We start from the raw sequence: 12,795 nt of genomic DNA, 5'->3' as shown, positions 1-12,795 counted from the left end.
CTGTCAGCTGAAAACATGGCGACGCAGGTGAACGAAAAGTTGGTGGAATCTGTCCGCAATTATCCTTGTTTGTACGACAAAAAATCAGCAGACTTTAAAGACAAAAACAATTCTTGTACAAGGTTATAATAATCGCCTTGTGTCTTTCTACTCGTGAAAATGTCTCTTATCCAGACCTTTCTCGGTTTTCTTTGTGTCTGTCCTTGCATAAGCAACCTTCTTCGATTTCTACGGCTTAACAGTGGCAAAAATCCAATTTCGACTTCGTTATCTGCCATCTTTGATTTCTGAGAAGTGAACTGCGCCTGCGCAGTAGCCATCCTGATGCTTATGCTTACGTAACCCCGGTTCACACATATCTTTCTTATGCTTATGTTTATGCTTATGCTTATGCTTATGTTAAAGTGTGAGCCAGCCCTTAGAAACACGAGTTTTCATGTTCCTTACGCCCTAAATTGGACCCACCCTTGACATTTTTTTTGTCTTACGGTCAGAAAACAAAAATAAAATTGTTGGCTTTTGGAATATCTCGTGTATTACACTCCTTTTTATACTTTATATGAATATCGAGGCTAAAATTTGCAAAATTTTAAATAAACCCGAGGCTGAAAATTTGAAAAGAACATAATTTTGTGTTGAAAATTTGTAAATACAATACAATTATATGTTTTTCACTAAACCTTTTAAAACTTTTTCTTTCCCTAAACGGCATAACCAGCCAAAAAACAACAAAAACACCACTAGCTGTATGTTTGATTCTGCAATCAGGCTTTATTGCCTGCAGTCTGGCTCCAAAATAACTTCAACACCATCAAAGTTTTGATAGGACACATAATCTGACGTTATGTCCGTAAGCATAGTCTACTTTGTGTTACTACAATCTAACGATATTTACAAGAATATTTTCAGCCTAAAATCGGCAGAAAATAAATATATTTAGCCTGAGCCGGAAAAACAATATTCTTACAAAAAAAAAAAGAGTATTAAAGGCCAATTTAATTCTGGAGCAAGTTTCATCAAAATCTGTTGACAACTGGAACACCTTCACTTGTTAGTTAGGTGACAGCAAAGCGCACCGAGTGGGCGTTAATTAAACAATGAAAAGCAAAAGAATCCTTAGGATATATAGCAAACGGTTAAAAATTGTTCCTTATAAACATCATTTAAATTTTTCTGGTAAGAGATTTTATTATATTCTACGTATTAGACCAGCTTAACCAATAAAATCGCTGCTGAGATATGCTTGTAGTGTTGTTTCTGAATAAAATGATCTTCAAACGGAAAGATCACTTTCTCGGAGTATAGAAAAGACATGTACACTACAGTGAGATGCATGTTGGGAATAACATATTGTTAGCACAAATGAAGCGAGGCTTTCGTTATTCTGCGTTGGAGATCATCGATAGAGTAAAATAGTGACAAACATGCAAAATGATAAAAATTCCTCCGCTTTTTTCCCAGCTAAAAATTGTGCGAGCTTTGTTTGCTTCAAAAGCTAAAATAGGACACCATTTATTTCCGGACATCATTTCTACGGAAATTAATCCGAAAATCGTAGAACAACCATGAAACGAAAATTTTCGGCTGTCCGAATTTAAGGCTAATCTCTTCATATATAACATCAGAGTGCTGTTAAGATACCTGATCAAATGCAATAAAGTTTTATTTTTTTGGTATTTTTCATTATTAATTACATGTAGCACTGCAGAGCAAAGTATTTTCAACAAAACCCAGCTGTTGCAATGAATCAATCATTGAACATTGCATTCAGGCAATAGTCAATTGTCCATTGCGCCCTATTTCCAACAAATTTCCTATATATTAAACTAGGCATAGAAATGTTAATTTTTGGCGATAAAACATAACCTCGTTAAACTCTCACCCAACGTATTTAATTGAGTTGATCAGTAAACACTTTTTCTTTGTGGATACAAAGTGAGAAAACTGAACAACAAGAGCACAGTCGCTGCAAAGAGTCTGTCAACCAAGCCAAGATGAACCTCTCCGAGGAAAGCAACACCACACTTGGTTGTGGCTTAGAGTTTTTCCTCTCGATCCAGCAAATATTTCACCAGGTGTGTACGCTGCATTCGTCGTCAAAACTGTCATAAATGTTTTCACTTGTCCGTTTACTATTTTGTTAAACGTTCTGGTGATAATCGCCGTGAAAACGAAACGACAGCTTCGCACCAAATGTGGCATCGCTCTCGCCTGTTTAGCCACAACTGACTTCATTGTGGGACTAGTTGTTCAACCTCTGAACATCACCACCTTTATCTTAGTGCTTCAAGGTAGCGAGACTCCAAACGCGCTATGTAATCTGATCGACGCAGCAATTAACGTGAGCGTTACGTGCGCTTTGGCATCGTTCTATCACTTGTTCGTGATGAGCGGGGAACGTTATTTAGCGATAACACACTCCTTCGCTTACGAGTCTGGCCTGGTAACTGAAGCTCGTATCATCATAGCCTCTGGTCTGTCATGGGTTACTGCAGTGATTATAACTTCCATCGGCTACATCTCTGAAGCCAGCAGACAATTTACGTCCTCATTAACAGTATTCGTAGCACTTTTCGTTTTCGTTCCCGCAATATTGTACTTTCATGTTGCTATATATCAAGAAGTTCGACGCAACAAGAGACAAATTATTGCTAATCAAGTTTCCTCGGAAGCAAGGGTGAAAATGCTAAGAGATAAGAAATCGTTTTACACAACAACTATCGTCCTAGTTACAGTTATTTTGTGTTATATCCCGGCCAATATTTGGGTTGTTATTCTTGCAGTCTTGAAAAACAGAATCCCTGCTAATTTAAGACACATCGTTCTTAGTGTCACCACTACAATACTCAAGAAAAACTCGTGCACAAGCCGAGGAACTTGAAAAGAGAATTTTTGAATCAAGGCGAATTGAAGTTGTAGGTACTGATAAACAAGAACAAGACAGAGCCGGCGGAAAATTTGAAGGCGCAACTTTGGGCAATGGACAAACAGCTCAGTATAGCGGCCGCCGAACACAACTGGGAGTGGAGAATATAGAAGAAACAGTTTTTTAACAAGTTATTCCTATACATAAGGGATTAAAGAGAAAACTGCAATTTTCTAAAAGATTAAAAAGGTTCAAAATCGATGTAATGTTTTTCGCTAGAGTAAATGAACTCGAGAACAAAACATTGCTACTATTAAAAAAAGTGTTTCAAATCCTCTTGGATTTTTCTTTTGTTTCGCATTAATTCTGATACGAGATGAAACCTTTTGTCAAGTACTAGGAAGCCTCTTCTGTCTCCTGTCTCATTATTCCATTTAGCAAACTGGGTGTGGTTCAAATTTCTAGCTTGATTTTACTGGGCTTAAAGACAAATTGGGAAGGGAAAACTTTCCCAGTTTAGTTCGGACATTTACGGGGCTTCGTTATAAATTAGATGAGAAATGTCGGCTCCCTTGAGCAATATTGGCTCTGCAAGACAGTTTCAAAGCAGATCAACATCTCATATATATGTCGAATTCCCACCCAGCAACCATGATAGACACGTAAAACAGTTATGTAGCATTTTCTGAAAGTTTTCAAGCTTTGCATTAACAACTGGTGCTGTTATTGACCGTGTTAAAGTAAAGACCAATCTATCGATCTTTGACGAAGAAGCCGATTCTAATCATGATCATTGCTGTATAGCCGAGAGAAGTCTCATTCTTTTTTCAGTGACTTTTGTCATATCGATCCCGTGAAGGACTCAGTCTCCCAAATACACGGCCGGTTTTTTTTTTTTATATAATAGTACTGTTTTTCCTGCCCAGGCTGAATATTAATTGTTATTTTTCTGCGATTTTAGGCTGAAAATCAGCATTCTTTTGAACATTCTTAAATTATAGGAATACAAAGTGAACTATGCCGACACAACGTCAGATTATGTAGTGTCCTATCATGACAGTGATGGCTGCCTTGAAGTAATTTTGGAGCCAGCCTGCATATGGCACAGATAACTTCTTACAGAAATGTTGTTAGCATCCAGCATACGGCTAGTGCTGTTTCTGTTGTTTTTGACTAATTTTGGCGCTTAGAGAAAGGGACAATTTTGTAGGGCTTAGTTAAAAACATATAATTGTACTGTATTTACCAATTTTAAAAACACAAAATGACATTCTTTTCAAAATACCAGTCTCGGGTTTCCTTTTAAGAATATTCTTAAAATTTCGCAATTTCAGCCTCGACATTCTTATGAAACATATTCTTGTTAAAAAAAGGATGTATTTCAGCTGTCGTCATATGCATAGTTCTCACGCGTGGCCGATTGAAAACATTCCGTGAGGTATTTATAGAGCGAAAGGAAACAGAAATGATAACACCATTTTCTTTGGCAAATTTCTGTCGTTTAACCGTAGTAAAAACAGATTTCCCCTAGTCAGCTCGTTCGTTTTACCTGCGGCGCAACAACCTTGTCGAGCCAAGGACTGTAACATAACTCATTTTTTCTCTGACAAAACTTAACTTTTATACAGTTCGTTTTGTTTTAAATATTCAGGACTTTTTAGCATTGTTTCATTCATATGATGCCTGTTTTCTGACGTTTCGCAAAATTCGAAGTAACGGGCGCACGGTCGATAACTTTTGAGAATAAGTTGGTAGCAAGAGAAGATCAAGGCTGGGAGTACACTGAAAAAACATCTCTGCTATGACGCGTATTTTGAAAATCAAAACACATGAACTGACTTTTCGACTCATTTCCCGCCATTTCGTCTCAGGTAGTTTCGAGAAAGTGGCTTGGCTTGTCCACGCATCGCGCAAGTAACATCATTGGAGGAACTGAGTCACTCAGATAGATTACCTTAGGTCAATAAGGCCTATAGGGGGGCTTCACTCTCTTACCTGGTAGACTGACTGTAAGCGCATGGTTAATTATCTGGAGTTAGAAATTGTTGCTTATGAATGGCATTGAAGTTTCTTTCTCGTAAGAAATTTTACTCTATTCTGCGTATTAGACCAGCCGAACCAATCAAAGTCGCTGCTGAGGTATGCTTGTAGTGTTGTTTTATGGCATCAGACTATGGTGTTTCATGGACTATGGTGTTTTATGGTGAATTAAATGAGCTTCAAACGGAAGGATCACTTTCTCGGAGTACAGGAAAGACACTATTATTGTTCATTGAGATGTTGCGAATAAATACTGCTAGCACCAATGAAGCGAGGCTTTCGTTATTCTGCGTTGGAGATCATCGATAGAGTAAAATAGCGACAAACATGCAAAATGATAAAATTGGTTCTTCTATATTCTCCATTCGCAGTTGTGTTCGGCGGCCGCCATATTGAGCTGTTTGTCCATTGCCCAAAGTTGCTGCTGACATATGCTTGTAGTGTTGTTTTATGGCATCAGACTATGGTGTTTCTGAATTAAATGATCTTCAAACGGAAGGATCACTTTCTCGGAGTATAGAAAAGACAATTATTGTTCACTGAGATGTTGCGAATAAATACTGCTAGCACAAATGAAGAGAGGCTTTCGTTATTCTGCGTTGGAGATCATCGATAGGGTAAAATAGCGACAAACATGCAAAATGATAAAATTTTCTCCGTTTTTTTCCCTTGCTAAAAGTCGTGCGAACTTTGTTTGCTTCAAAAGCTAAAATAGGACACCATCATTTATTTCCGGACGCTATTTCTACGGAAATTAATCCGAAACTCGTAGAACAACCATGAAACGAAAATTTTCGGCCTTCCGAATTTAAGGCTAATCTCTTCCTATGTAACATCAGAGTGCTGTTAAGATACGTGATCAAATGCATTAAAGTATTTTTTTTTGTTGTTGGTATTTTTCATTATTAATTGCATGTAGCACTGCAGAGCAAAGTATTTTCAACAAAACCCAGATGTTGCAATGAATCAAACATTGAACATTGCATTCATGAAATAGCAATTGTCCATTGTGCCCTATTTCCAACAAATTTCCTATATATTAAACTAGGCATAGAAATGTTAATTTTTGACGATAAAACATAACCTCATTGAACTCTCACCTTATGTATTTAATTGAGTTGATCAGTAAACACTTTTTCTTTGTCGATACAAAGCGAGAAAAGTGAACAACAAGAGCACAGTCGCTGCAAAAATTAAGTCTGTCAACTAAGCCAAGATGAACCTCTCCGAAGAAAACAACACCACACTTGGTTGTGGCTTAGAGTCTTTCCCTCTCGATCCAACAAATATTTCACCAGATGTGTACGCTGCATTTGTTGTCAAAACTGTCATAAATGCTTTCACTTGTCCGTTTACTATTTTGTTAAACGTTCTGGTGATAATCGCCGTGAAAACGAAACGACAGCTTCGCACCAAATGTGGCATCGCTCTCGCCTGTTTAGCCACAACTGACTTCATTGTGGGACTAGTTGTTCAACCTCTGCATATCACCACCTTTATTTTAGTGCTTCAAGGTGGCGAGACTATGAACGTGCTGTGTAATCTGATCGACGTAGCAACTACTGTGAGTGTTACGTGCGCCTTGGCATCGTTCTATCACTTGTTCGTGATGAGCGGGGAACGTTATTTAGCGATAAAACACTCCTTCGCTTACGAGTCTTGCCTGGTAACTAAAGCTCGCATCATCATAGCCTCTGGTCTGTCATGGCTTGCTGCAGTGATTATCCTTCCCGTCGGCTACATCTCTGAAGCCAGCAAACAATTTACGTCCTCATTAACAGTATTCGTAGCACTTTTCGTTTTCGTACCCGCAATATTGTACTTTCATGTTGCTATATATCAAGAAGTTCGACGCAACAAGAGACAAATTATTGCTAATCAAGTTTCCTCAGAAGCAAGAGTGAAAATGCTAAGAGATAAGAAATCGTTTTACACAACAGCTATCGTCCTAGTTACAGTTATTTTGTGTTATATCCCGGCCAATATTTGGGTTGTTATTCTTGCAGTCTTGAAAAACAGAATCCCTGCTAATTTAAGACACATCGTTCTTAGTGTCACCACTACAATACTCGTGTTAAATTCCTTTTTTAATCCGTTGATTTACGCCATTAGAATAAGATATTTTCGTGTCGCTTTCATTCAGTTGTTATCAAGAAAAACTCGTGCACAAGCCGAGGAACTTGAAAAGAGAATTTTTGAATCAAGGCGAATTGGAGTCGTAGATACTGCTAAACAAGAACAAGACAGAGCCGGCGGAAAATTTGAAGGGCCAACTTTGGGCAATGGACAAACAGCTCAGTATAGCGGCCGCCGAACACAACTGGGAGTGGAGAATATAGAAGAAACAGTTTTTTAACAAGTTATTCCTATACATAAGGCGTTAGAGAGAAAACTGCAATTCTCTAAAAGATTAAAAAGGTTCAGCATCGATGTAATGTTTTTCGCTAGAGTAAATGAACTCGAGAACAAAACATTGCTACTATTAAAAAAAGTGTTTCAAATCCTCTTGGATTTTTCTTTTGTTTCGCATTAATTCTGATACGAGATGAAACCTTTTGTCAAGTACTAGGAAGCCTCTTCTGTCTTCTGTTTCATTCCATTTAGCAAACTGGGTGTGGTTCAAATTTCTAGCTTGATTTTACTGGGCTTAAAGACAAATTGGGAAGGGAAAACTTTCCCAGTTTAGTTCGGACATTTACAGGGCTTCGTTATAAATTAGATGAGAAATGTCGGCTCCCTTGAGCAATATTGGCTCTGCAAGACAGTTTAAAAGCAGATCAACATCTCATATATATGTCGAATTCCCACCCAGCAACCATGATAGACACGTAAAACAGTTATGTAGCATTTTCTGAAAGTTTTCAAGCTTTGCATTAACAACTGGTGCTGTTATTGACCGTGTTAAAGTAAAGACCAATCTATCGATCTTTGACGAAGAAGCCGATTCTAATCATGATCATTGCTGTACAGCCGAGAGAAGTCTCATTCTTTTTTCAGTGACTTTTGTCATATCGATCCCATGAAGGACTCAGTCTCCCAAATACACGGCCGGTTTTTTTTTTTATATAATAGTACTGTTTTTCCTGCCCAGGCTGAATATTAATTGTTATTTTTCTGCGATTTTAGGCTGAAAATCAGCATTCTTTTGAACATTCTTAGATTATAGGAATACAAAGTGAACTATGCCGACACAACGTCAGATTATGTAGTGTCCTATCATGACAGTGATGGCTGCCTTGAAGAAATTTTGGAGCCAGCCTGCATATGGCACAGATAACTTCTTACAGAAATGTTGTTAGCATCCAGCATACGGCTAGTGCTGTTTCTGTTGTTTTTGACTAATTTTGGCGCTTAGAGAAAGGGACAATTTTGTAGGGCTTAGTTAAAAACATATAATTGTACTGTATTTACCAATTTTAAAAACACAAAATGACATTCTTTTCAAAATACCAGCCTCGGGTTTTATTTAAGAATATTCTTAAAATTTCGCAATTTCAGCCTCGATATTCTTATGAAACATATTCTTGTTAAAAAAAGGATGTATTTCAGCTGTCGCCATATGCATAGTTCTCACGCGTGGCCGATTGAAAACATTCCGTGAGGTATTTAGAGCGAAAGGAAACAGAAATGATAACACCATTTTCTTTGGCAAATTTCTGTCGTTTAACTGTAGTAAAAACAGATTTCCCCTAGTCAGCTCGTTCGTTTTACCTGTGGCGCAACAACCTTGTCGAGTCAATTGTCCCTGGAATGTACTTGGCTTTCTAAAATAACCCTAAAGTTCTTTTTTTTTTTGTTTTCGCGTGAAAGTCACATGTTCCAAAAAGTAACCTTGATGTAATGTCCCCAGTTGGCACAGCAGCACTAAATGCCAAATCATTTTTTTTAGCGGTGGGAAGGGCGTGAAAAACAAAAGTGCCGTTGTTCAAAGTCGATGGTTATAAATTTCTACAACAGGAGTTTATTGATCATTCCAGATTGTTTTTTTTTTGTTTTTTGTTTTAACTTAATTCTGTTTATAAAGGACTTTAACATAACTCTTTTTTTCTGTGACAAAACTTAACTTTTATACGGTTCGTTTTGTTTTAAATATTCAGGACTTTTTAGCATTGTTTCATTGATATGATGCCTGTTTTCTGACGTTTCGCAAAATTCGAAGTAACGGGCGCACGGTCGATAACTTTTGAGAATAAGTTGGTAGCAAGAGAAGACCACGGCTGGGAGTACACTAAAAAAACATCTCTGCTATGAAGCGTCTTTTGAAAATCAAAACACATAAACTGACTTTTCGACACATTTCCCGCCATTTCGTCTCAGGTAGTTTCGAGAAAGTGGCTTGGCTTGTCCACGCATCGCGCAAGTAACATCATTGGAGGAACTGAGTCACTCAGATAGATTACCTTAGGTCAATAAGGCCTATAGGGGGGCTTCACTCTCTTACCTGGTAGACTGACTGTAAGCGCATGGTTAATTATCTGGAGTTAGAAATTGTTGCTTATGAATGGCATTGAAGTTTCTTTCTCGTAAGAAATTTTACTCTATTCTGCGTATTAGACCAGCCGAACCAATCAAAGTCGCTGCTGAGGTATGCTTGTAGTGTTGTTTTATGGCATCAGACTATGGTGTTTCATGGACTATGGTGTTTTATGGTGAATTAAATGAGCTTCAAACGGAAGGATCACTTTCTCGGAGTACAGGAAAGACACTATTATTGTTCATTGAGATGTTGCGAATAAATACTGCTAGCACCAATGAAGCGAGGCTTTCGTTATTCTGCGTTGGAGATCATCGATAGAGTAAAATAGCGACAAACATGCAAAATGATAAAATTGGTTCTTCTATATTCTCCATTCGCAGTTGTGTTCGGCGGCCGCCATATTGAGCTGTTTGTCCATTGCCCAAAGTCGCTGCTGACATATGCTTGTAGTGTTGTTTTATGGCATCAGACTATGGTGTTTCTGAATTAAATGATCTTCAAACGGAAGGATCACTTTCTCGGAGTATAGAAAAGACATTATTATTGTTCATTGAGATGTTGCGAATAAATACTGCTAGCACAAATGAAGAGAGGCTTTCGTTATTCTGCGTTGGAGATCATCGATAGGGTAAAATAGCGACAAACATGCAAAATGATAAAATTTTCTCCGTTTTTTTCCCTTGCTAAAAGTCGTGCGAACTTTGTTTGCTTCAAAAGCTAAAATAGGACACCATCATTTATTTCCGGACGCTATTTCTACGGAAATTAATCCGAAACTCGTAGAACAACCATGAAACGAAAATTTTCGGCCTTCCGAATTTAAGGCTAATCTCTTCCTATGTAACATCAGAGTGCTGTTAAGATACCTGATCAAATGCATTAAAGTTTTTTTTTTTTTTGGTATTTTTCATTATTAATTGCATGTAGCACTGCAGAGCAAAGTATTTTCAACAAAACCCAGATGTTGCAATGAATCAATCATTGAACATTGCATTCATGAAATAGCAATTGTCCATTGCGCCCTATTTCCAACAAATTTCCTATATATTAAACTAGGCATAGAAATGTTAATTTTTGACGATAAAACATAACCTCATTGAACTCTCACCCTATGTATTTAATTGAGTTGATCAGTAAACACTTTTTCTTTGTCGATACAAAGCGAGAAAAGTGAACAACAAAAGTACAGTCGCTGCAAAAAGTCTGTCAACTAAGCCAAGATGAACCTCTCCGAGGAAAGCAACACCACACTTGGTTGTGGCTTAGAGTTTTTCCCTCTCGATCCAGCAAATATTTCACCAGGTGTGTACGCTGCATTCGTCGTCAAAACTGTCATAAATGCTTTCACTTGTCCGTTTACTATTTTGTTAAACGTTCTGGTGATAATCGCCGTGAAAACGAAACGACAGCTTCGCACCAAATGTGGCATCGCTCTCGCCTGTTTAGCCACAACTGACTTCATTGTGGGACTAGTTGTTCAACCTCTGAACATCACCACCTTTATCTTAGTGCTTCAAGGTAGCGAGACTCCAAACGCGCTATGTAATGTGATCGACGCAGCAATTAACGTGAGCGTTACGTGCGCTTTGGCATCGTTCTATCACTTGTTCGTGATGAGCGGGGAACGTTATTTAGCGATAAAACACTCCTTCGCTTACGAGTCTGGCCTGGTAACTGAAGCTCGTATCATCATAGCCTCTGGTCTGTCATGGGTTACTGCAGTGATTATAACTTCCATCGGCTACATCTCTGAAGCCAGCAAACAATTTACGTCCTCATTAACAGTATTCGTAGCACTTTTCGTTTTCGTTCCCGCAATATTGTACTTTCATGTTGCTATATATCAAGAAGTTCGACGCAACAAGAGACAAATTATTGCTAATCAAGTTTCCTCGGAAGCAAGGGTGAAGATGCTAAGAGATAAGAAATCGTTTTACACAACAGCTATCGTCCTAGTTACAGTTATTTTGTGTTATATCCCGGCCAATATTTGGGTTGTTATTCTTGCAGTCTTGAAAAACAGAATCCCTGCTAATTTAAGACATATCATTCTTAGTGTCACCACGACAATACTCGTGTTAAATTCCTTTTTTAATCCGTTGATTTACGCTGTTAGAGTAAGATATTTTCGTGTCGCTTTCATTCAGTTGTTATCAAGAAAAACTCGTGCACAAGCCGAGGAACTTGAAAAGAGAATTTTTGAATCAAGGCGAATTGAAGTTGTAGGTACTGCTAAACAAGAACAAGACAGAGGTGGCGGAAAATTTGAAGGCGCAACTTTGGGCAATGGACAAACAGCTCAGTATAGCGGCCGCCGAACGCAACTGGGAGTGGAAAATATAGAAGAAACAGTTTTTTAACAAGTTATTCGTACAAATAAGGCATTAGAGAGATCGAAAACTGCAATTCTCTAAAATATTAAAAGGTTCAGCATCGATGTAATGTTTATCGCTAGAGTAAATGAACTCGAGAACAAAACACATTGCTACTATTAAAAAAAGTGTTTCAAATCCTCTTGGATTTTTTTTTGTTGTTGTTTCGCATTAATTCTGATACGAGATGAAATCTTTTGTCAAGTACTAGCAAGCCTCTTCTGTCTTCTGTACTGTTTCATTCATTTAGCAAACTGGGTGTGGTTAAAATTTCTGTCTTGATTTTACTGGGCTCAAAGACAAATTGGGAACGGAAATCTTTTCCAGTTTAGTTCGGACATCTACAGGGCTTCGATATAAATTGGATGAGAAATATCGGCTCCTTTGACAAATATCGGCTCTGCAAGACAGTTTCAAAGCAGATCAACATCTCATATATATGTCGAATTCCCACGCAGCAACCATGATAGACACGTAAAACAGTTATGTAGCATTTTCTGAAAGTTTTTAAACTTTATATTAACAACTGGTGTTGTTATTGACCGTGTTAAAGTAAAGACCAATCTATCTATCTTTGACGAAGAAGCCGATTCTAATCATTGCAAATTGCTGTACAGAGAAGTCTCGCTCTTTTTCAGTGACTTTTGTCGTATCGATCTCATGAAGGACTTAGTCTCCCAATACACGGCCTCGTTTTTTTTTTTTTTTTTTTTTTTTTTTTTTTTTTTTTTTTATAATGGTACTGTTTTTCCTGCCCAGGCTAAATATTGTTATTTTTCTGCGATTTTAGGCTGGAAATCAGCATTGTTGTGAATATTCTTAGATTATAGGAATACAAAGTGAACTATGCCGACACAAAGTCAGATTATAGGGAGTTTAAGAAACTACGACGGCGACCCGAGGACAACGTCGGTTAAAAACTGAACTTATATTTTACCTACGAATCTCGCGATATCTTACAGTCATTTAGTTTGTTTCTCACTGTCAAAGTCACCGCGAAAGTGAATATGGAACACAGTGTTAAATTCGGAATATAAATT

General features: G+C 37.8%; 2 protein-coding genes and 1 pseudogene across 2 annotated transcripts; all 3 read left to right on the top strand.

Annotated features, from left to right (window-relative positions):
• The first annotated feature begins 15 nt into the window (after nt 1–15).
• LOC145493711 (uncharacterized) lies at nt 16–2,881 on the top strand (annotated as a pseudogene).
• A 2,943-nt stretch (nt 2,882–5,824) lies between these two features.
• LOC145493747 (melanocyte-stimulating hormone receptor-like) lies at nt 5,825–7,318 on the top strand. Its single transcript, XM_081473204.1, has one exon. It carries the CDS (start codon nt 6,123–6,125, stop codon nt 7,260–7,262), a length of 1,140 nt encoding a protein of 379 aa, XP_081329330.1. The 5' UTR covers nt 5,825–6,122; the 3' UTR covers nt 7,263–7,318.
• Nucleotides 7,319–10,345: 3,027 nt separating this feature from the next.
• On the top strand, nt 10,346–12,349 carry LOC145493224 (melatonin receptor type 1B-B-like). The gene has a single exon (XM_081472641.1). It carries the CDS (start codon nt 10,604–10,606, stop codon nt 11,741–11,743), a length of 1,140 nt encoding a protein of 379 aa, XP_081328767.1. The 5' UTR covers nt 10,346–10,603; the 3' UTR covers nt 11,744–12,349.
• Nucleotides 12,350–12,795: the final 446 nt, after the last annotated feature.

This window comes from Orbicella franksi, chromosome 7 (genome assembly GCF_964199315.1).
Source record: "Orbicella franksi chromosome 7, jaOrbFran1.1, whole genome shotgun sequence".
NCBI lineage: Eukaryota > Metazoa > Cnidaria > Anthozoa > Scleractinia > Merulinidae > Orbicella > Orbicella franksi.
The sequence above is the reverse complement of the archived record's forward strand: the minus strand, read 5'-3'. Positions and strand labels throughout refer to the sequence as shown.

Excerpts from the sequence above, each read along its gene's own strand:
- LOC145493224 (XM_081472641.1), top strand. The coding sequence starts at position 10,604 with ATGAACCTCTCCGAGGAAAGCAACACCACACTTGGTTGTGGCTTAGAG.
- LOC145493747 (XM_081473204.1), top strand. The coding sequence starts at position 6,123 with ATGAACCTCTCCGAAGAAAACAACACCACACTTGGTTGTGGCTTAGAG.